Source organism: Leptodactylus fuscus, chromosome 2, assembly GCF_031893055.1.
Source record: "Leptodactylus fuscus isolate aLepFus1 chromosome 2, aLepFus1.hap2, whole genome shotgun sequence".
Taxonomy (NCBI): domain Eukaryota; kingdom Metazoa; phylum Chordata; class Amphibia; order Anura; family Leptodactylidae; genus Leptodactylus; species Leptodactylus fuscus.
In genome coordinates this window covers 165,603,643-165,629,310 of record NC_134266.1, presented here as the reverse complement: position 1 = coordinate 165,629,310, position 25,668 = coordinate 165,603,643, and the positions used below count along the sequence as shown (strand labels likewise).

Here is a 25,668-nt window from a genome sequence, read left to right as displayed (position 1 = left end):
GTCTGATTTGGAAAGAATTTGTTTGCAAATTATGGTGGAAAATAAGTATTTGGTCAATAACAAAATATCATCTCAATACTTTATTATATATCCTTTGTTGGCAATGACAGAGGTCAAACGTTTTCTGTAAGTCTTCACAAGGTTGGCACACACTGTTGTTGGTATGTTGGCCCATTCCTCCATGTAGATCTCCTCTAAAGCAGTGATGTTTTGAGGCTGTCGCTGGGCCACACTGACTTTCAACTCCCTCCAAAGGTTTTCTATAGGGTTGAGATTTGGAGACGGGCTATACCACTCCAGGAACTTCAATAATTGTCATGCTGAAAGAGGCAGCCACGTTTCATCTTCAATGCCCTTGGTGATGGAGGGAGGTCTGCACTCAAAATCACACGATACCTGGCCCCATTCATTCCTTCATGTACACGGATCAGTCATCCTAGTCCCTTGACAGAGAAACAGCCCCAAAGCATGATTTTGTCACCCCCATGCTTCACAGTAGGTATGGTGTTCTTTGGATGCAACTCAGCATTCTTTCTCCTCCAAACACGACGACCTGTGCTTCTACCAAACAGTTCTACTTTGGTTTCATCGGACCATATGATATTCTCCCAATACTCTTCTGGATCAACCAAATACTCTCTAGCAAACTTCCGAAGGGCCCAGACATGTACTGGCGTAAGCAGGGGATCATGTCTGGCACTGCAGGATCTGAGTCCCTGGCGGCGTAGTGTGTTACTGATAGTATGTGGTTCAATAAAAATTTCCATTCCACTCCAATGCTTGAATCGTTGAATAAAAACATAACTTTTATTTTGGTTCACAGTACAGCATAAAAATCATAGAACAGATTATGTTAATTCCATTGTGTGCAGAACGGAGTGTTTCATGCGAAGCCTACCTGATTCAGGGCTAAGAGGGTCCCCTTAATTATGGATTGTAGGTACGCAGCAAGTTACTGCACTATATAAAGGTTAAAAACAATAATGAACCACCTCCATCTGCACACAAACGATAGATTCAGTAAATGACTCAATTAAACATCATGTGTGGACCAGGAGACATGACTGCCGTGGATCATAGGAACAAGTATAATCAGTTAGGGGAAGTAAATATACAAAGCAACTTCAAGATTCAAATAGAAACAGTGAACATAATTATGTAATTCAATCCGACCTCTGCACCACTGATGTTGTTTCCGACCATAAGTTACGATGAACCATAATCAAGACCTAGTACATCAGTGGCATATTGATTCTCGCCCTTAATAAAGATAACTGAAATCAGTGTACACGCATGCGATTACCCTATTCCCTTGACAAAGATGTCCGCCAGGATGGATGTGTGCATGCGTGCGATCCGAAATGCCAATCGTATATATAGAGGAGTTGGTAGTGAATTGTTACATACATTAAGGAAATAGGATAAATATAGCTACTGCACAACCAATGAAAATATAGCACCCAGGTAAGTATTATTCTACATGCTGAGTGTCTGTAAGAACAAACCTTTGTTCAAGCATTACATATGGAAATCGGATTGAAACACACATGTAACATTTACTGTATACCATAATGTAAATTTATGTGCATACATGATCATGGTTGTATCATAAAAACAAAATTTTAAAGAGGCATATGTAGTCCTGGAGACAAGACTGCTGTAGTATAAGATAATCAGTTGGGGAAGATAAATATACAATGTAAATCCAGGGTTCAAATAGAAATAGTGAATATGAGTATGTGATTCAATCCGACCTCCACATAACTGATGTTGCTTCTGACCATAAGTTGCGATAAACCGTGATCAAGATCTAGTGCATCAGCGGCATATCAATTCTCGCCCTCAATAAAGATGACTGAAATTTGTGTTTGTACATGTGCTTTCGCTATTCTCTTAACTAAGATGTCCGCCAGGAAGGATACGCACATGCTTGAGATCCGAAATGCCGATCGTATGTAGAAGAGTTGGTTACATGCATTAGGACATAGGATGAATATGCTCACTGCACAACCAAAGAATGGTGCCCAAGTAAGTATTATTCAACATGGACTGAACCATTAGAGATGCTTTGTGATTGGTCCCAGTGATGAATAGGAGGCATTCCTGTGCCAATAAAAGACAGCACCTCTGACTCCTTCACACGGCTGCACACTAATGCCAGCAGGGGGCTGGAGGAATGACAATTTGAAACTATGCTCCACTAGGTAGTTATCTTAGGACTAGGGAGAGGAAAGTTTATTGTTGTCCTAGCTCACCGGGAAGTACCTCTATGAGATGTCTCAGTGAACTTAGGCTGGTGACATTGAAACGCCTTAGTAGCTTTGCTTCCATTCGAAAAGGCAGGTCTGGATCATTGACATTGGGAATTTACTACCACTGTTATCTACTAGTATTAACCCCTGAATGGTAGTGTTTCATTGGGGAAAACTATATGGAACACTGTGGATAGCAGCAATTATGGAGGAATGAGCTGTATATGGGAATACTATTAGGGCTTTTTTATAAGTCTGAGCTATTTAACCTCCTGGACTTTTTTTGGAAGGGAATAATACCTTTTGTCTTAGAAACTTAGGAGTTCCTAGTTATCCTGCATATAGTAGTGAGGGTGATTACATATGCAATCGACTGTTATCCGTGGCACTTATGTTTTTAATTCACTAGTTGGGGTTTTTTAAGTTATTATAATAAAAGTTCATTTTTAAGGCGTCCTTTTTATAGACCTCTCTCCTATCTGAGTATTATATAATATTTATGGCACGCTGTATCCTACATCTTTGCATTTCTATTTCAACGGTATTTATAGTAACATCTGATTGCCTGAGATTAACAAGGATGGACTAAAGGATATCCTCAAGCTTCATTCCAAAAAGAGGTTTCCTCATGAGTTACCGTATTTTTCGGACTATAAGACGCACTGGACTATAAGACGCACCTAGGTTTTAGAGGAGGAAAATAGGGAAAAAAAAATTTGAAGCAAAAACTGGTAAAATATTTAATATATGGGAGTTGTAGTTTTGCAACAGCTGCAAGGCCACATTGACAGGTGACCCTGCAGCTGTACGGGGACGCATAGAGCGTTTTTTTTGCGGGGCCAGCTGTAATTTTTAGTTATACCATTTTGGGGGATATCTATTGCTTAGATCACCTTGTATTGAAAAAAAAAAACAGGAGGTGATTTAGAACTTTTATTTATTTCATATTTTTAAAGCTTTTTTTTTTTTTACTATTTTATTCCCCCCCCGGGGGCTTGAACCTGCGGTCGCTTGATTGCAAGTCCCATAGACGGCAATACAACTGTATTGCCGTCTATGGGACATTCTGTCTATTAGTATTATGGCTGGTCATAGAGACCAGCCGCAATACTAATATAGCCGTGACAGGCCGGGGAGCCTCATTAGGCTCCCGGCTGTCACCCGAACAGGTCGGCTCCTGCGATATCGCCGCGCAGGAGCTGGCCTGCAACTTTACAGGTACGGGGCCGGTGGGGACCGGCCCCAGGGGAGAAGGGGCCACGGATACTGACCCGGCATCCGCTGTACTAGAGAGGCGGATGCCGGGAAGGGATAGACGCCGGGGCCTGAGACATCGCTACGATCCTCTGCCCTGCATGAAGCCAGCGGCGGGGGCACGGAGGAGCCCCTGCCGCTGCCGGCTTCATGGAGGGCAGAGGAGCGCAGCGATGTCTCAGGCCTCGGCACCTGTAATGGCGTCTGTCACTTGCCGGCTTCCGCCTCTCTATTACAGCGGATGCCAGGCGCCACCTTCAGACTATAAGACGCACCCTTCTTTTCCCCCAAAATTTTGCGTCTTATAGTCCGAAAAATACGGTAATCCCCTTTCTTTTGTTTTATAGATAGTAACAGTACATAGTACATAAGCTAGATGGAATACTAAGCACTTACCTCTTCACTGGTGAAAATAATAGTGCAGTAGCGTTTTCCAAGTACAAATGGAAGAAAATTGACTTGCAACTTAGTGGAAATGCTGTCTTTTAAGAAAATAGAGTTTACTGGGCAGAAGTACTGACGCAGGAAATTTGACCGGTGTTCTGTAAGAAAACAATGCACTTATTACTGTAGCACAAACTGTATAGCAGACCAATATATTACTCACTTGGTTACAACAAAGCCACACCCTTGTGAAAAATCAAACAATGAGCAGTTAAAGGGGAAATCCACATGGAACCTTGTACATTTCAAGAGTGATTTTCAGAACAAAGGGACTGAACTCTCTACAGACTGCTCAATCTCCTTTTATCTTCTTCTGAAACTTGACTCACTGGGAGTCTCTGACATAATATTATAAGCGAAGCTCTGCTGATTTCAATGTTAAAGAAAATCTCTGAACAGCTTCGGATGAGGTTTATTCATTATATCATTTTGGAAATTGTGTAGCAATATCAGAGACTGCAGGGGAAAATCCACCTAAAATTGGATCTTCCATTTATAGAGTCATCTGCGCTGAGAAACTGTATAAACAGTGATAACAGAAATAACAGTGTTAACATATACTGTATGTTTGGTTTACAGACTGAAATGCCACTGGGAATTTGGAACGCATTTGTACAGCTACAAGTACATCTCAATAATTTAGAATATCATCAAAAAAAGTTATTATTTTTTTAGTAATTCAATTGAAAAAGTGAAACCCTTATATTATATTAAGTCATTACAAACAGAGTGAACCTTTTCGTGTGTTTCTTTCTGTTATTGTTGATGGTTATGGCTTACAGCCAAGGAAAACCCAAAAATCATTATCTCAGAAATTAGACTAATATATAAGACCAACTGTAAAAAAATTATTTAACACAGAAATGTAGGCCAAATGAAAAGTCTGTCCAGTAAATGCCCTCAATACTCAGTCAGGGCTCCTTTTGTATGAATAACAGCATCAATGCAGCAATGTGGCATGGAGGCGATCAGTCTGTGGGACTGCAGAGGTGTTATGGAAGCCCAGGTTGTATGATAGCTGCCTTCAGCTTATCTGGATTGTTGGGTCTGGTGTCTCATCTTCCTCTTGACAATATCCCATAGATTCTCTATTAGGACAAGGACAGGCGAGTTTGATGGACAATCAAGCACAGGGATACTGTGGTTATTAAACCAGGTATTGGTACTTTTGGCAGTGTGGAAAGGTGCCAAGTCCTGTTGGAAAATGAAAATTTCATCTCCAAAAAGCTTGTGGGCAGAAGGAAGCATGAAGTGCTCTAGAATTTCCTGTTAGGCAGCTGTGCTTACTTTGGTCCTGATAAATCGCAATGGATCTACACCAGCAGATGACATGGATCCCCAAACCATCACTGATCGTGGAAACTTCACACTAGACCTCAAGCAACTTGGATTGAGTGCGGCCTCTCCACTATTCCTCCAGACTCTGGGACCGTGATTTCCAAATGAAATGCAAAATTTACCTTCATATGAAAACAACACCTTTGACCATCGAGTAACAGTCCAGTTGTTTCTTTCCTTAACCCAGGTAAGTAACTTTTGGTCATAAGTGGCTTGACACATGGACAAACAGCCAGCTTCTTTAGTAATGGCCTTTTGTGGCTTACCCTCCTAGTGGAGTGTGTCAATGACTGCCTTCTGGACATCTCTCAAGTCAGCAGTCTTCCCCATTATTGTGTCGCCTACTGAACCAGAGTAAGGGACCTTTTTAAACACTTAGGAAGCCCTTGCAGGTGTTTTGGGTTAATTATTCTAATTTTCTGAGATAATGACTTTTGGGTTTCCCTTGGCTGTAAGCCATAATCATCAACAATAACAGAAATAAAGACTTAAAAAAGTTCACACTGTAATGACTCAATAAAATATATATGTAATGTCTCTGCGCCATGCCCCGCTCACCCGTTGAGGTGCAGGAGGCGAGTTCTTCTATGAATAAGCAAGAAATTTGTGCATCTTAGTCCTGGTAACTGCAGATATGTTTATGGGTACAGCACTGGTATACATGTATATTGGAGTACTTTTCACTATAAATACATTTTCTTTTTTTTTTTAAAAAAAAGGGGTTTCTGGAGTATGAAATACTGGGTAAATACCTATGGTTGAAGGACATTTAATAAAATTCCTGAAACAGTGTGCAATGTGCGAAAGTAACATCTCCACGTCTCTTAGAGTAAGTTGGAGGCAACACGGTAGGAAAATAGACATCACCTTCTTTGACTATATTCAAACATCTCTTCTCTGTCAAGATGACTTAACACACAGGTCGATATACAAATCTTTGTGAATCTTCCACTTTATCAGCAGGGACACATCTCATGCTAAAAAAAGCTTTATGTTCTCTGCTTGGGAAGATGTTATGACACAGCTACTTAGCACCATATGGATGGACCTACTAAAGTTCTCCTATGATGGGATAATATTCTGACAAATAATATATACGAAAGTTATATGTCTGATGCGTCTGTATCTTTCTAGATTAAATTCATCCAATTATTCACTATTTTTTAATCTAAATGTAAGGTTATATTATTATACCAGGCAGCTGTAGTGTCAGAAATGTCAGGTTGTACTGTTTTCATTTCGTGCTACATCCAGTAACACAGAAATATATTAATTACTTGCTTGTAATAGGATGTGTATGTAAACATCACCCCATCTCTCTCCAGCACTGAGGAATAAGTAGGATGTATATGAGCACCATGTTAATCTGGTCAGATGCAAGGCCATGGGTCCCATAGTAATACAAGCAGAAATGTTCTAAGCATGTCCAAGAAAAGGTAGTGTATACACTATAACTATTACCAAAAAGGTCACATACCCCGGTAGCTGACCTTCTATTAAAAAAAAAAAAAAAAAAAAAAGTAAAATTGCAAGTGTACATATTTTTCATAGTCCGATATGAATAAGGTTCTAAATATCTGTGTTTGGCCCTTTGTCTACTCAGCAACCATGCTATTAGTGTAAAGGATGAATAATGGTTATCTGGGATAGGGAAGATACTGTACCTTTATTATTTGAGTCACAGATCACCATAGAAAGTTCATGATCAGTAGAGTTGATCCTACAAAAAAATCACAGATACAGTAGGTAAATATTATTAACAATAGTTATTTGGTCAGTTCTGCAGTGAAACAGAAGATATCTTATGTCTATTGGATTAAACTTTATTCAAGAGTCTTTGGCATAGGGGGAACAATCACAAAGGATATGGTATATATGGTAGCAGCATACTGAATGAGATTTCTACATTTCATCAAATCTTTGCAATGCAAAAGTCAAAAGGTACAAGAGATTTTCTGCAGGTGAGCCACAGGAAAAAAAAAACTAAACAAAAAAGATGTATGGCCCCAGATTTACATATTTTACAAGTACATGGAAGACAATTTAAGTAAAATCACCATGTGTGGCTGAATTTACTATGGTGTAGAAAAATTACCACAATATAATTAATGAATACTCGAAACAGAGAGGTGCGGTCATTTTACAGGATTGCTCTTAATCCATACCAATGAAAGCAATGAGATGTATAATGTCTAATAATACATATTGTAAGAAAGTGACAGGAAAAGTCCTGGAAGGACGCTATATCTCCCCCAGAGTCCTCTCATATGTGTGGTGAGTGAGGGCTTCAATAGCTGTAGTAAGGCATCTGTCAGTATTAACCTCTTCTCATCCCACTGTAGGAAGGAGCTTGCGTGCACAGGTGGGAACATTTAGGCTTAATCACAGGCCTATAAAGCCTATCAAGACTTCAGTCCTGGGCAGTTCCTGGGGAGAGTGGTGGAGCCAGGTCCTGTCCAGCCAAACTGAAAACTGGTGAGACCAGTGGGTGCTCCACAGCTTGTATTTTTTGTTGATTTGTTTTGTCCATGTGGTTGAAGCAAGCCACACGTATAGACAGAGTGCTTCTGTGTAGTTAGTCGCCTAGCCGGGCAGGTATTTGTATTTCTGTTTTGCCTGAAGTAAAGGCCTGTTTATTTTGGTTGCCAACACCTTTAAACTTTTTGTTGCAAAATAAACACACAGGGCTAAACCTTGTTGAAACTGATTTTGGTGTCTGTCTCTGACTGTCTGGGTCCGCTGCTGCTACCGCTGAGCCTACCTCCCCCACAATATATAATACAATGTCCACAAACGGTATTTGGAAATATGACCCAATTATTACATAGGAATCAGTTATTGATAAATACTTTGGAATTGTTGTAGTCAATGTGCAGCCATTTTACATGTCATGTACAGTTACAGGGGCAGATGAGAGCACCTGCACAAGAACAGTTATAGGCCCGTTGCTCTCCCATGTCTCAGCGTGGAATAATACCCCCCCTCCCTTTACTGTACTGTATGTCTCTTTAACAATCTACCATTAGCCTAGACAGTTACCTGCAGCCTAATAGTCAGTAGAAAACTGCTGTTGAAGTGATAGGACCTTCTGACCTATTGGGCCCCTCTGCAGCTGCACCCTTAAGTCCATCCCTCAGTTATTTAATATTATTCACCTTCCTTCATTAGAGGGGCCTCAATGCAATTCATAAATACTGGAGCCCTTCATGCATTACGATCTAATTCCCTTTGGAGTCTGACAGGCAATACTCCCTAGACCAGGGGTGCTCACACTTTTTCAGCATGTGAGCTACTTTATAACTGACCATGGGATAAGATCTACTACCCACTTCTTGTGGGCGGTGCTGGGGCGGGCCTGTGGGCGGGGCCGGTGCGGGCCTGTGGGAGGGGTGTGTCTGTGGTGGGGCCGGGCATGTGGGCGGGGTCGGGCAGAGCGTGAGAGCAGGAGACAGCGGCGTTCAGGGATCCCCCATGTCTGCTTGTTCACAGCGCAGGCTGAGAGTCATCTCCGGACACTTGCAGGCGGGGCCGGCAGACACCGGGGATCCCTGGTTGCATCCCGCGATCGACCCATACGTCCTTCGCGATCAATGGTAGATCGCGATCGATGTATTGGGCACCCCTTCCCTAGACAATTTTCTTTTAAGGTAAATTACAGCTACTCCAGAAGGAAGAACTGTCAGTTTACTGTCTCTTATGGGTAGTTACTCTCCAATTCAGATTAAACATAGAAATGTAGGTAGCAGGGAAACAGCCTTGTGAATAATGAAAAGGGCATCGAACTGTTACTCTACCTACAAAATATACCAACATATCATCAGCATACATGGAAAGTTTCACCACTACACCAGCAACATGCAGGCAACTCTAAATGTCTAGAGATATCTGGAAAGTTCTATAGGTGGAACCCCGCTTTGCAAAAACTATGCGTTTTATAGTACTTGCAAAGCCAATGGGAATCTGGTTAAGAAAAAAATCTGCAGTGGAAAAGTTGCATTTTTTGCATATTTTTCAAAATCACAACACATCATTATACTACTATATATCCTATCACCCCTACTGTTGAATATCCAGCAAGCTACTGATTGAGGTGGCAGAAGTGATGCCTGAGTGAAGTTTCTGCTTCTCAGGCCATGTGACATCACGCTCATCGGTCACATGGCCTGATAGCAACTCAGTTGCATTCAAATGAATAGGCTAAGCTGTAATCTCAAGCACAGCCGCTGTACAAATGCATGGCGCTGTGGTTGGTAAGTACTGAAGAGACTACAGCACTCACCTGATCACTGCAGCCTTTTCAAACAGTGGGTAGTCGGGGGGCCTGAGTTTCAGACTCCTGACTACCGTATCTTTAATTGATGACCTAACCTAAGGCTAGGTCATCAATTACGTAGCCTGCAAAACCCCTTTAAATATTTCACTTTCTTTAAAATTACATAACATTAGAATACTTTGATGTTTAACCCTACAGTATATACACAATATCGTAAGGGGATGTGAGTGATAACTGGTGTCACAACAGTTAAGCATGATGTGAGAGGTTGCCTTTTCTCTTTGTTCATGAGCTCCACATTCTAATCCAATTATTGAAGCTCATAGTTGATACTGTCTAAATCACTTATAGACAATTCACTGGATTTACCCACAGGTGCTATGGTTTATTTTAACTCAAAACAGTACAAAGAGGTGATTACCTCTTATAGATCAAACTCTAATAAAAATTGTAGTGACAACACAACAAAAACATCACATAGTGTATGAAGATTTGTCATTTCAGAATTTCAAAAAGCAAGCTTTTGAGACTACTTAGGACTCTTCATCAGGCATAATCATCAGGAATAATAAAGTATGTGAATCAGGGGTTGGCAACCTTTTTTCTATGTTGTGCCAATTTGTTTTAGAAAATCAAAGATAAAGTAACAGGATTAGCACAGGGATTGTCGTCTCCTCAGATAGACGAGCACTTTTTGGCACAATAATGATAGTCCAGTCCAGACAAATGTGATGCAACTGGCCGCAACCCGTTTTATTAGAACTTGGCAGCTTTGGTGCTGGTAAAGTGGGAGATTTGTACAAGGTAAAAGGGATTTTGAATAAGGAAGCGCTTGATTGGAGCCAATTTCATCCTACAATAGGACAATGACCCAAGGCCACTTCCAAATTATGCAAGAACTATTTAGGGAAGAAGCAGGAAGCTGATATTCTATCTGTAATGGAGTGGTCACCAGATCTCAACCCCATTGAGCTGCTATGGGAGCAGCTTGACCGTATGGTACGCAAAAAGTGGCCATCAAGCCAATGCAACTTGTGGGAGGGGCTTCTGGAAGCCTGGGGGTGAAATTTCTCCAGATTACCTCAGCAAATTAACAGCTAGAATGCCAAAGGTCTGTAAGGCTGTAATTGCTACAAATGGAGCATTCTGTGATGAAAGCAAAGTTTGAAGGAGAAAATTATTATTTCAAATAAAAAATCATTATTTCTAACCTTGTTAATGTCTTGACTATATTTTCTATTAATTTATGCAACTCAGTTGATAAATAAAAGTGTGAGTTTTCATGGAAAAACACAAAATTGTCTGGGTAACTACAAACTTATGAACGGTAGTGTACCTGGCACTGTTCAATATAGCTGAAAATCCTTTTCACCAATATCCCTAAGTGGCAGTTTTACTCAAGATGTTTAATTATTATTATTATTATTATTATTATTATTATTATTATTATTATATTCTTCAACAAAATATCAGAAACAAAATGTTGCACTATTGATAATGGCCACAGGATGTTATCATTAATTTACTTGTACATCTCCGTTTCAAATATATAGAGCCTTATTTACCACTATACCATTGGACACTGAATAATGTCAAATAATGACAAGAAAAGAAATACTTTTTGACTTCCATAATCCAAAAGGATATTTCTCAAATCTATTTTTAAATGCCTTCTTGGGATAGATTGAAAATGAATTATTGCTCTCCATATAACACTTCAAACAAGTTCATGAACAACAATGAATTACTGAGAATTACAACTACAATAAAAATTACGATTCCCTTGTTACTGACTATACTTTTCAAATTCTTAGTTTTGTATTTGCCACACAAATACAATGATGTGTCTATAAATATAATAACCCATATAAAATATTCTGTAAACTATTTCATAATAGAACAAACACAAATTGAAAAAGTAAAAAAGTCTGTTTGTGAAGTGTATGTTTTATATAAAATGGTGCAGCAAGAAGGATTCTATAGTATGTTATATTTCAAGATACAATGATTACTTGTAAGTAATGTCAGGGTCTGGAGTTGATAGGTGAGGTGGCATAGACACACAAGTCCAGTTTCTTTAGTCCAAAACAAAGGTAGAGTTTATTTTCACTCAAAAATATAGTGCAGCAACAAAAGGAAAACAATACAAAAATAAATACCTGCCCGGCTAGGCTCTCTCTTTGGCTCTCCAGCCAATCTCTGCCAAAGTGTTGCTGCTGGAGCAACTTCTTAAGCCTCTTTGACGAGGAGACTCTCTGCAGCTGAGTCACTGCCGGAACATCCCCAAAGTGTGGACTGGAGGGGGGGGGGTGGTGGAATGACAGGTCCCACTACCAATCCTACCTGCCATTCCTAAAAATCCAGCCCAGTAACTGGAACTTTGAAATAACCCTCAGCAGACAATAGTTATCTACTGAGAAATGTTCTTTCTGGAATTTTCTAATCTCACCCACCTTAGTAGTCTGGGTGAGATGTACACCCCATCCATTACCTGACCAGCCATCGGCTTACATATCCCCCCCTCTTCTCCACACCAGAGGGCTGGGCATTTGTGGCCATCATACAATGCACTGTTGACAGGGCATCAGCGTTTCCCAATAATTTCCCTGGACTGTGTTCTACATCAAACGCAAAAATTTGCAGAGACAGGAACCATCGGGTAACTCTAGCATTTCTGTCCTTATTGATTTTCATCCATGTAAGAGGAGCATGGTCAGTGATCAATTTAAACTTTCTCTCCAGGAGGTAATACCTCAGAGCATCCAGTGCCCACTTAATGGCCAAGCATTCCCTTTCCACAATAGCGTAATTTTTCTCAACGGGAGACAGCTTCCTGCTCAGGTACATCACTGGATGCTCCTCCCCATTTACAACCTGGGACAGCACCGCTCATAGACCTGCATTTGAGGCATCTGTCTGCACCAAGAACTCTTTCTTAAAGTCAGGGGCTATCAGTACTGGCTGCTGGCATATAGCTTGCTTTAACCTCTGGAATGCCTCCTCTGCCTCTGGTGTCCAGTGGATCATCACTGACTTCCCACCTTTCGTCAGGTCAGTGAGAGGAGCTGCAATAGAGGCAACATTTGGCACAAACCTCTGGTAGTAGCCAGCAATGCCAAGAAATGCCCTGACTTGCTTCTTGGTTAGCGGTCTTGGCCAGTTTTGTATTGCCTCCACCTTATTGATTTGGGGCTTTATTACCCTTTTGCCAATGACATAGCCCAGGTACTTGGCCTCTTCTAGCCCTAAAGCACATTTCTCAGGGTTTAGTAAGGCCTGCCTCACTTATGAAGTCCAGTACTGCCTGCACCTTACAGAGATGACTTCCCCAGTCTGGGCCATGAATGACCACATCGTCCAGGTAAGCCGCTGCGTAGTCACGATGTGGCCGCAAGCTCTGGTCCATCAACCTCTGAAAGGTAGCAGGAGCTCCATGTAAACCAAATGGCATAATCCTGTACTGGAACAGCCCTTCAGGAACAACAAAGGCAGTTTTCTCTTTGGCTTCTTTAGACAAAGGTATTTGTCAGTAACCTTTCGTAAGGTCCAGTGTGTTTATGTACTTGGCATGGGATAAGCGTCAAACTTTGAAATTTCATTCAATTTTCTAAAATTGTTGCAAAACCTCAAAGTACCATTGGGCTTTGGTATCAATACAATTGGGTTAGACCACTCAATTTTGGATTCCTCAATCACTCCCAACTCAAGCATGTATTTAACCTCAGCTGACACTACCTCCCTACGTGCCTCCGGTATTCTGTAGGGTTTGCGGTTTACTTTCCTCCCAGGTTCTGTCTCTACATGATGCTCTATCAGGTGTGTACGCCCTGGTAGGCCAGAGAACTTGTGTCTACTCTTCTGCAGGAACTCCCCTTGCCTCCTGTTTCTGGGGCACTGAGAGGGTCTCATTCACACGGACTGGAGGGATTGGTGGCAACGAATCACCCACCTCTGTATTTGAGGTCACCAAGGATTCCCTCTGGTTCCAGGGCTTAATCAAGTTCAGATAGATTTGAAAAGGCTTCATTTTCCCTCGTTGGTGAACCTTATAGTTGACTGACCCTACTTTTCCACAATTTCATATGGGCCTTGCCATTTTGCTAAGAATTTGCTCTCCACAGTAGGCACCAAAATAAGGACTCTGTCCCCTGGGTTAAACTCTCGGACTCTGGCAGAACGATTGTAAATTCTGCTTTGAGCCTCTTGTACTCTTTGCAGATATTCTTTTACAATTGGCATGACTGTTGAAATTCGGTCCTGCATTTGAGCTACATGCTCTATGACACTACGGTATGTGGAAGCCTCCGTTTCCCAGGTTTCATTGGCTATATCAACTAAGCCACTGGCGTGTCTACCATAGACTAATTCAAAAGGGGAAAAACCTGTAGACGCTTGTGGAACCTCTCTAATAGAGAACATCAGGTATGACAACAGGCAATCCCAGTCATGACCATCTTCTTCTACCACCTTTTTAAGCATATTCTTGAGAGTCTTATTAAAGCGCTCCACTAACCCATCTGTCTGAGGGTGATACACAGAGGTCCGTATGTGGGTAATTTTAAACAGCTTGCATAGCTCTTTCATCACCTTTGACATGAACGGTGTGCCTTGGTCGGTCAGTATCTCTTTAGGTATGCCTGTTCTTGAAAACATATCGAATAACTCACGAGCAATACTCTTTGATGTCGTATTACACAAGGGAACCGCCTCAGGATATCGAGTAGCGTCATCTAAGACAACCAGAATATATTGGTGACCTCTAGCTGACTTGACTATTGGACCGACCAAGTCCATACCAATTGTATTCATAGTAAAATGTGGGAATTGGTGGTCAGCATTAGGTTCCTGAGGCACATTGTTAACAACTGTCACATTATCAAAAGCATTAGCAAGAGTGGGATCTTTCAATTGTGCAGTACCAAAATTATCCAGTGAGATTTCTAATTCAGGTATATTAGGTTCAGGAGCTTGGGAAGAGGCATCATCTTCCTCTCCAGCTAGGACCTGTAACGGAAAGGTGTCGCTCTCATCATGCACTTTGGGCGTAGCCGGGTTTTCCACATTTGGTTGTGTGGTTGTACCTTTTCCCCACAAATCCCAGAACAAAGGGAAATCATGTCCCATAATCACATTATGCATAAGTCTTTTTACAACACCCACTTCATAATAAACAGATCCTACTATAGTCTCTATTGTGACCTTGGACATGGGGTAGGCCTTGACATCCCCATGGATGCAACAAACACTCATGCTTTTGTCCGGGATAAAGTCCCCAGCTATCAAGCTGGCATGCACCAGAGTGACAAGGCTACCAGAGTCCAACAACGCCTGGACAGAATGGTTATTCACCACAACTTGGCAGACCTGAGGCACAGTCTCTAGTCCCAATGCTACAGCACAGACAGGTCTGGAAAATAATGATTGACGCCTACCTGCGTCACAGTCCATTGGCTCAGAGGTGAATGGGCACTGAGCAGCAATATGTCCCCGCTCATGGCATCTCCAACATTGTACCAGCCCTGGTTTCTCCAGCAGAGTCCCTTCTTGGGCTGCTGGACTGCCTGGAAAACCCATCACGAGCTCTTTTCCCTCTGCTCTCAAATATTGGAACAGTCTTACCGGGAGGTGCCCTCCGCCGGGTGTTCTTGGGGTATGGTCGTGCTGTAGGATCATCACGGAGTTCCACCTCAGTCGCCAGGTACCTCTCCAGAAGGCTGACGAGCTGGTTGGCATTTTTGGGGTCTCCATGTCCAACCCAGCGCTGCAACGCAGGAGGAAGAGCTGTGGTAAACCGGTCTAGGACCACATTCTCCACCATCTTTGCAGGGGTACAGGTGTCTGGTTCCAGCCACTTTTTTACCAGGTGAATCAAGTCGTACATCTGGGATCTGGCAGGCTTGTCCATATGGTAGCTCCAGGTATGCACCCGCCGGGCACTGCCAGCAGTGGTTACCCCCAGCCGAGCAAGAATTTCTGCCTTTAGTTTGTCTTAGTCCTGGACATTTTGCTGGCAGAGGTCATAATAGGCCTTCTGGGGCTCACCAGTCAAATAGGGTGAAATGACGTCTGCCCAGTCAGCAGCTGGCAGTTTCTCCCGTTCGGCCACTCTCTCAAATACAGTCAGGAAGGCCTCCATGTTATCATCTGGGGTCATCTTTTGCAAAGCTCTTTGCACCGCCCGCTTCTCATCTATGTGCTCCACAGGTCTTTGCGGGCTAGTGACAACAATCTCTTTAAGGAACGCAATTTACTCCATCAGCAAACGATTCGTTTGTTGTTGCTGCACATTGGACTGTACAAGATGCTTCAGTATCTCCTCCATAGTCTGGGTCTGTATAGCGGCGGCAGCAGCCTTCACCCAGGACATTAAAAAAAAAGATTCTCCAGCAAGGAGTGGACGTGTCGTTGCCCCTAGCAACCGCTGTATGCCCACGTCCTCCACCAATTGTCAGGGTCTAGGGTTGCTAGGTGGGGTGGCATAGAAATACAAGTCCAATTTTTTTAGTTCAAAACAAAGGTAGAGTTTATTTTCACTCAAACAGGTAGTACAGCAACAAAAGGAAAACAATACAAAAATAAATACCTGCCCGGCTAGGCTCTAACTGAACATAGAATAGGTAACCTTACCTATAATAACAGAAATCCAAAAGCCAGTAGAATCATGCAGGACACAGCTCCAAACATATGCTCTCTCTCTTTGGCTCTCCAGCCAAACTCTGCCAAAGTGTTGCTGCTGGAGCAACTTCTTAAGCCTCTTTGACGAGGAGACTCTCTGCAGCTGAGTTGCTGCCGGAACATCCACAAAGTGTGGACTGGAGGGGGGTGGAATGACAGGTCCCACTACCAATCCTACCTGCCATTCCTAAAAATCCAACCCAGTAACTGGAACTTTGAAATAACCCTCAGCAGACAATAGTTATCTGCTGAGAAATGTTCTTTCTGGAGTTTTCTCATCTCACCCACCTTAGTAGTCTGGGTGAGATGTATACCCCCTCCATTACCTGACCAGCCATCGGCTTACAGTAAGAATAAGAGATTAAATGTTTGTGAAGCTCAGTTTTTCAGTAGAGGGCAGGCCTAACAACCTCTTTCCAGGCCCACTAAGCTGTGAGACCTAGGTCCTGAAAAAGCATGGTTGTCTGGTTATCTCCAGATGATTAGGACACGCACGTTTCCCCTGAAGTGGGCAGTGCAGGGGAAATACAGTATTGTGTGCCAGTCAATAAAAGGTTATCTTTGGTCAATCAGGGCTCAATGTCCCGACCACCATGCCAAGACTTTCAAAAATAAAGAGATACATTTATTAAATCCTTTTCTGTAACTGCCATAGAAGTAACTAGGAATTATGGAAATAGTGTAGCACTATGCTGTTTATATAAGTCATATTTATCACTAGGGAGCTTATGGTGTCAGAATTGACATTTACAGCACTAGAATCCTAGGTTTGAATCCAGCCAAGGACGATATCTGTAAGGAGTTTGTTTGCTCTCCCCATGTTTGCGTGGGTTTCCCTACACACTCCAAACAGATAATAATAGGGAAGTTAGATTGTGAGCCACGCTTGGGACAATGTTGATAAAATAATAATAAATACCTCAAGGTGGCCGAGACACTCACTCATAAAAGGCTAAGATATGAATACCCTTTTCACATTATAGGACAGCCAAGTAATATAGTACATGACTATGCTGAGTCCACCAGAATGGGAACCTCTCTTTAAATCTTCATTGTGACTAATAGAGGGGGGTCAGTGAGCTGGAGATTTGGCAGTGTTTGGCAGTATTATTTGAGTACTAACTCTGCCTTTCCATAACTGCCCAGCCCCCTTGTATGGCGACTGACAGGCTGTTGAATATAAGTGCAAACAGAACAAGCTATTGACTTATGAAAATAGCCGGATTCACGCTATAAGATAATTGTTTTCCTGGCTTACTGCAAGCAGTCAAACACATTTTGGTGCCATTTTGAATTACTCCCAGTATGGATCTTTAGCTATAATATGCTGTCCTTATATATTGTAAGGCAACATATTAAAGGGAGTCTGTCACCAGAAAGTCACTGTTGAACTATAAGCAGAGTCAGATAGCCAATGTTAACGTGCATAAAATGTTTCTTCTACGTCCTGATTGTTGCTTCTGATGTTGAGAGCGTAACTTTTTACCCAATATGCTGTTTGGTGGATTGTTCTCATCACACCAAACACCTTTGCTTTTCAGCACCCAGCATTTTTATTCCTCCCTCCCTGCTGGAACTGAGAGTTACACTGCCTGGTCCTGTAAGGCCCCGTTCACACGGGCACAGAGGGGGCGGATAATAGCGCAGAATCCACGTCATAATCCGCCCTCTCACAATGATGGTCTATGGAGACCGCTCGTAATCTTGATCTATGCCTATGCCTAGGTGTTTTATTCATGTGAAGCCCCACTAAACTGTGCTTACAGTTTAATAGGTACTGTTCTGGTCACAGTCTCCCTTTGACAAATCCACTTTAAGAATTGTTGAGGGTTAGTATTGTATTGTATAGTAAACAAGTACATTACCTGAAACTTTTTTCATCTTTCAGTTTTGTAATTTCTTCTTGGAAATCCGGAAACGGTAAGAGGTTTGAGGATTCCACTAAAATCACTCTGTAAGAAATTTGAAAAGTTGTTCAGGTAAACAAAATAAATGGCACTGGGTAATTCAGAAATCTTCATTTTGACATAAAATGATGCTCAGAGAATTGCAGATGTCATGTTATTTTGACAAAGTAATTCTTATAAGATTCAGAATGGTGAACCATTTAGAGCTCTAAATTCAACACTTAAATACTGTATTTTAAGAAGCCATCGCATAAGATAAGACATTTTTCAATTTTGTAGCTGTCAAATAGAGCTATAATGTTCTTAAGCTTCAAGGAAAATGGCTAAACTGCATAATAATAATCAGATTAGTGGGTGTGTACATTACACCAATGTGAGCGAAATGTTATAAAATTGTCTCTTGTACAGAATCATTTGAAAGCTTAAAAAAAAGCATTAGTATTAATATTAGGCTTAAGGGAAAGTTAAGTTTTCTAAAAGGGCTTTTCAATTAGACATGATACAGAAAGAAATCAATTAAATGGCCATCTTACATCTACAGTAATACAATGTTACAATTCTCAAATATGATAATACACGGATATGCTCAGTGTACATAGCCTTAATGGCCGCTACAGTATGCAAAATATTTGTACAAGTGCTATATCATGAAATATTTTCATTACCGCTCATTAATGCTTGTTCTCCTGAACAGATTTCCAATGATTCTTAATGAGCACTAACTGCAAATGCAACATGCAGAAATATAAAGCCGATGTTCAGGAAAAGCTTTTAAGATCTCCCAATGTCGTCCATGTAAAAGCAGGGAAATAGCAGGTTATTTCTGCGAACAATGAGGCTCATTTATGAAAACTTTCTATAACAGAAATTGGCCTTGTTGCCCGCAGCAACCAGGGAAAAGCTTTTATTTTATTTTTATTGAACTGCTCAGAAAAACAACTGCTACACTGTGATTGGTTGCTATGGGAGGTTTTTTTTTTTATCAATGTATTGAAATATATTAGGCAGTATTTTGATAGGCCACTGAGGCCAAATTTGATTTTTTTTTTTTCATGGATTTCCATGTGTTATTTACCGTATTAGTGAAAATATGTAGATTCTGGTTTTATGCTAGGTTCAGATAAGGTTGGCTGAAAAGCTCAATCAAGAATTTTACAAAATATTTATCTCCTGTCATAAATGACAAATATGTCCATAGATTTACATTACGGACAGTAGATGGAGGCCTAGGGACAGTCGTTTTTACCTCCTTTTATCCAGTAAACATTAATATCCCACAAAAAATCCCAAAACATATTTTTTAGGTGGCATCCATCATACTGTAGGCACCTGTATACTGTAACTTATGCGTGCTGGCTCATATTAAATGAAGGCCTTAAACATTTTGTGAATTTTAGGAGTTAGATAAGTTTTTATTGTCAACCATCACTGTTCAAGATCTTAATGGTTAAAGGAGCACTCCAGCAAAACACCTTTTTGCATACTTGGCCCCTTAACTGATTGCCTGTCACTCTTCTTTTCTCTTTGCTCTGCTATCAATCCCATGATGCATCAGCATAGTGTTACATGCGTTACATACTATATTTACAGTGTTGGCCAAAAGTATTGGCACCCCTGCAATTCTGTCAGATAATACTCATTTTCTTCCAGAAAATTATTGCAATCACATATTCTTTGTTATTATTATCTTCATTTAATTTGTCTTCAATGGAAAACCACAAAAAGAATTGTCAAAAAGCCAAGTTGGATATAATTCCACACCAAACATAAAAAAGGGGGTGGACAAAAGTATTGGCATTGTTTGAAAAATCATGTGCTGCTTCTCTAATTTGTGTAATTAACAGCACCTGTTACTGACCTGAGGCACCTAACAGGTGGTAGCAATAACTAAATCACAGTTGCAGCCAGTTGAAATGGATTAATGTTGACTCAACCTCTGTCCTGTGTCCTTGTGTGTACCACAATGAGCATGGAGAAAAGAAAGAAGACCAAAGAACTGTCTGAGGACTTGAGAAGCAAAATTGTGAGGAAGCATGAGCGATCTCAAGGCTACAAGTCCATCTCCAAAGACCTGAATGTTCCTGTGTCTACCGTGCGCAGTGTCATCAAGAAGTTTAAAGCCAATGGCACTGTGGCTAACCTCCCTAGATGTGGACGGAAAAGAAAAATTGATGAGAGATTTCAATGCAAGATTGTGAGGGTGGTGGATAAAGAACCTCGATTAACATTCAAACAAGTTCAAGCTGCCCTGCAGTTTGAGGGTACAAAAGTGTTAACCCGTACTATCCATCGGCGTCTGAATGAAAAGGGACTGTATGGTAGGATACACAGGAAGACCCCACTTCTTACCCAGAGACAGGCTGGAGTTTGCCAAAACTTATCTGAGAAAGCCAAAAATGTTTTGGAAGAATGTTCTCTGGTCAGATGAGACAAAAGTAGAGCTTTTTGGGAAAAGGCATCAACATAGAGTTTACAGGGGAAAAAAAAGAGGCCTTTAAAGAAAAGAACACGGTCCCTACAGTCAAACATGGAGGAGGTTCCCTGATGTTTTGGGGTTGCTTTGCTGCCTCTGGCACTGGACTGCTTGACCGTGTGCATGGCATTATGAAGTCTGAAGACTACCAACAAATTTTGCAGCATAATGTTGGGCCCAGTGTGAGAAAGCTGGGTCTCCCTCAGAGGTCATGGGTCTTCCAGTAGGACAATGACCCAAAACACACTTCAAAAAGCACTAGAAAATGGTTTGAGAGAAAGCACTGGAGACTTCTAAAGTGGCCAGCAGTGAGTCCAGACCTGAATCCCATAGAACACCTGTGGAGAGATCTCAAAATGGCAGTTTGGAGAAGGCCCCCTTCAAATATCAGGGACCTGAAACAGTTTGCCAAAGAAGAATGGTCTAAAATTCCAGCAGAACATTGTAAGAAACTCATTGATGGTTACCGGAAGCGGCTGTTTCCAGTTATTTTATCTAAACGTTGTGCTACCAAGTATTAGGCTGAGGGTGCCAATACTTTTGTCAGGCCCATTTTTGGAGTTTTGTGTAAAATGATCAATGATTTGATTTTTTTTTCATTATCTTTTGTGTTTTTTCATTGCAAGCAAAATAAATAAGGATATTAATAACAAAGAGTTTGTGCTTGCAATCATTTTCTGGAAGAAAATGAGTATTATCTGACAAAATTGCAGGGCTGCCAATACTTTTGGCCAACACTGTACCTGATGTGGGACAATGTAATTATTCCTATCTCTATACTCTCCTAACCTAAGATTATAAGATATATAGTTAGGGAAGCTGAGCTGTGATCTCCTTCATTATAGCTGTGTGGCAGGAACTGTATGCTGAGCAGTAGTTAGTGATAAAAACTTCGGTCTAGACATATATTGAGGGAATAGGTACAAAATTAATGAAAAAATATCACACGAGTGCTTCTTTATAGAATCATTTTTACCCTCTCTACCTATAGGGACTACACCTAATGGTCTTTAGTAGATTCTCTACTGATCAAGAAGAGCTTTACAGAAGTGTGCACCTCAAAGATTCTGGATCCTGATGCACAAGACACATATAAGATCACTACATGATATGTCACAACTAAAAGGGTTTCTCCAGGAACAAGTGGATGTTGGTCTTTTCCAAATACATTGACACTCATGTCTTTTGATTCAGTTTGATGATGCTGCCGAGCCCCATTTACATTAATAAAGATGGGCTGCAACGGCAGATAAATTCCAAGTATGGCACATTTATATGCACATAAAAAATCTAGTCCTGGATTATACAATTACAAAATTTACTTGTCAGATTACAGTAATATAATATTATGTGTGATTATAATATCCAATATAGAATCTATATACAATAAAAAGTATAACGTAATCATTTTATAATAGGATATTTCTGTACATGATTATATCATTGTGTAATTAGCAAGATAAGCTTCCTACCACCCACATGCTGCTGTTCTCCTTTGGCCATCTGGTGCCTATAGATATGACTACACTAACTTTTATATCACTTGTAATGTTTATAGGTTTCTAGTAACTATTATTTTAACCCCATCAGTGACCGACCTTTAGTTGAAAACTAATGGGCCTTATACCAATGCAATAAGCAGGTGTCTTCTGGACTGTGTGAAGTAGGTGCCCACATATGTACTCACAGCCAGTGACGTCACTGGTCCCTCTCCAGCGATCACTAAGGCCTCTGAGCAGTCACATGAGGAACAGGAATCCCAACAACAAGGCCCAGGGATAAGACTGAACAGAGGCAGAAAAGAAAGCACTGGGGACATGCGAGCATGGTTTTTATTTTACTCAAGACATTTTGGCTAACTGTATACTTACAATTTTATGGGAACAGTTTGAAGATCCTTTTAATTTTTAGCATGACTAGACCACATAAAGCCCTTATCTTAACTCTATCAAACACCTTTGAATTGATCTAGACTAGAGATTGGATACACTCCAAAATCTTGTGTAAAGAAGAGTGAATGCTGTTTTAGCTGGGGAGGGAGGGGGGGGGGTTTCCAATTCTGTGGAATTAGAATAGAGTACTTAAAAGGGTTTTCCAGGCAGTAAATGTTTTTTTTGTTTTTTTTTAATGTGTGTTAGTGCTACTAATGGGTTGATAAATGCACCCATATACCTTTAGCCATGTTTTTATTGATTTCTGGGTATCTCTGGGAGCTCCTGGTATCTCCAGCATTTGTTTTCATGATTCAACTTCCTGTTATGTAACTTACACACTAGCTCCTCTCACCTCAATCTCTTCCTTCCTCTCTCCCATACACCCCTCCCTGTCTCTCTAGCTATCCAGCCCACTACAAGCCCTTTCCTACCTACATAGCCCAACCCCCAACCTCATTATATTTTACTTTTTTTCCTTCCTTCCAGGCTTCTTCCTGTGAGATAGCCCCTCCTGCTTTTCTGACTTCCAGGTGTGCTCTTCTCCTAGCGCTACTCTGAACTCTGCAGCAATGATCCACCTCTACAGCGCAGGCGCAGGAGATACACAGTAGAGGTGGACTATCAGCAGCAGTACGCAAAGCAGCACTGGTAGAAATGACAGCAGTCAGAAAAGAAGGAGGGGCAGTCCCATAGGAAGAAGCTTTGTAGTTAATTAGGGTAGGACGCAATAGTGATGATCTGTTTACAGAGACGGAGAAACGGATCATCATCAGATAATCAGAAAATGTCCTTGCCACTGTTACATGACCACCCCAGGGATATGGGTAACTATACATTTTTGATTAATTATGTTATTTAGAAAGTGGGAGGGGGAGGGTGTTTAGATTAGTGTAGGGATTTCCAGTTATCCCAGACAAGCCCTTTAATCTGACATAGTAACCAGAGCAATTAATTGTGAACAACAAAATCATAATAACAATGTTATTTGTATTTTTGCCACAAATCAGTCACACTCAGATTAATACATACAGTATAATATGCCATGTTCTCTGCATCAACATGAAATAGACGACCATTAAACATTAGGTACTGCTCATTTAATTGACATATAGACGAACAAGAAGCTTCCTGCACCTCATATTATTACTTATAAAATTTCTTGATTCAAAGGCTTTATCTAACAAACTACTGTGAATTGGCCATTGGCCATAATAAATGTGATAATTTGGCTCTGAAAATCATAATGTTCCTACAAAAGCTCTGACTGTCATTTAATTTGCCTGAGTAAAATGTCTGTATTTAATCTAGTTTTCTACTGGAATGAAAATGGTTGCCATTTTGAGTAATTAAAAAAAGCAAGATGATAAGAATTTATTCTAACAATTAAAATTTGTTGTTTACATAATGCCAACATATTCTGTAACATTCAGAACGTTCAAGTATAAGTAACAAATAGGGAACAATTACAATAGTAGTGTAAGAAGGTAAAAGGCAAAGTGCTGGAGTCCCGCTTTATCAGCCCCAGATTCCTGACTTATGTATTGTCCAGTGTGGGTCTGGAGTAGGCCTCAATCTCAGGTGTGGGTCCTGAGGCTCATTACTGGTCCATAAAAGGTTACAGAGCCTGCACTTCAGGGCAGATCCTGGAAGTGAGGAGGTGGCTGGGTCTGTCTTGTAATCCTGAGTCCTGTGAGACCAATTTGTGCTTGTGTTTTTCGTGTGGCTGGTAGTAAGCCACACGTATAATTAGTGTATTACTTCTATTTAGTTAGTCGCTGGGACAAGCAGGAATTTGTTTTATTTTTGCCTGAAGTTAAGGCTGTATTTTGTTTTGCTTATTTGTGACTGAAGTGAAAGTTTATTTATTTTCCAGTTTTCTTTCTAAACAAACCTGCTTGCTGCATAGTTTGTGTCCCTGTCTTGAATGTTTGGGTCCGCACCACTGCTTCTACCAAGCTACCTTCCGCACATATGGTGCTTTGGATGAAGGCAAAACCAAGTTACACAGTCTTAAAGAGACACACACCTATTTTTTTCCTCTCCTATGACTCCTAGGTGAAAGCTGCAGGATAGATTACAAAGAAGAACACCAGCATGGAGGACTTTGTAAAACAGTTTGGGAAGGTGATCCTACAGCAGCAGCAAATGTTGTTACAGCAGCAGAAAACCCAGATGGAAGCTGAGAGGCAACAGCAGGAAGCTCAGGCACAACAGCAACAAACTCTGATGGAAGCTGAGAGTTGACAGTAGAAGGAGATTAAATTGCAACTTATGGGTAGGCTGACACTGCTCAGGCAGGCTTTGGCGACCAGAGGATGGCAGTGGAAATTATGGTATAAGAGAGAGACCCAGAGAGTACAGGCCACTGCCTGAGCTGCAGTTCAGAGTACCCTGCAAAAGACAACGTTCACAGACGACGTGGAGGCATATCTTTGGGTCTTTGAGAGAGTTGCCGAGAGAGAGAAACTGCTGAGAGATCAATGGGCCGATGTAATAGCACCTTTTCTCACCGGGGAACCTCAGAAAGCCTACTATGACCTCTATGAACAGGAGGCTAAGGACTACTCTAAATTGAGAGGTGAGATCTTGGCACTTCTTGGTGTGAATATGCATGTACGTGCTGGGAGAGTGCGCCATTGAACTTTCTCTGAGAGTCTCCCACCCCCATCCCGGATGAATGATTTGATATACGTGGTAAAGAAATAGCTTCAACCTGAGGCAGCCACTCAGGCACAGATGGAGGAGTGAGTGGTACTTGACAAATATACCGGGTTGCTTCCATCTAAGGTTCAGCGCTGGGTGGGACAAGCGGGACTTACAAAGGCTGACCAGTTGGTGTGTTTGGTGGAATGATACCAAGCCACTGAGGAGCTAGTGCAATAGTCTAAAGGATCTACTAACCCCAAGGCAGGTTAAAACTGCACCTACCACTGTAGGTTGTGAGGGGAGGAAGCTCATAGGGGGAACAGGCAGCTCAGACAGAAAGTGTTAAGCCCAGGTCTCAGAATGGAGATTCATACTGCCTCAGCTGTTGGCATGAACTGGGTCACATTGCTGCATACTGTTCCCTGACGACTGAGCCCATGGACCTCAGCAGTTCCATATAGGTGTTCCTGTT

At 41.3% G+C, this 25,668-nt stretch overlaps 1 protein-coding gene across 1 annotated transcript in view; it reads right to left on the bottom strand.

The window, feature by feature from the left end:
• CFAP47 (cilia and flagella associated protein 47) overlaps positions 1 to 25,668 on the bottom strand; it is a 478,593-nt gene that overhangs the window by 227,425 nt on the left and 225,500 nt on the right. Inside the window, exons 41-43 of the mRNA XM_075265004.1 lie at positions 18,102 to 18,188; positions 6,953 to 7,008; positions 3,903 to 4,048 (exon numbers count right to left, since the gene is read on the bottom strand). Of these exons, the coding sequence (XP_075121105.1) occupies positions 3,903 to 4,048; positions 6,953 to 7,008; positions 18,102 to 18,188 (289 nt within the window). The remainder of the gene's footprint in view (positions 1 to 3,902; positions 4,049 to 6,952; positions 7,009 to 18,101; positions 18,189 to 25,668) is intronic.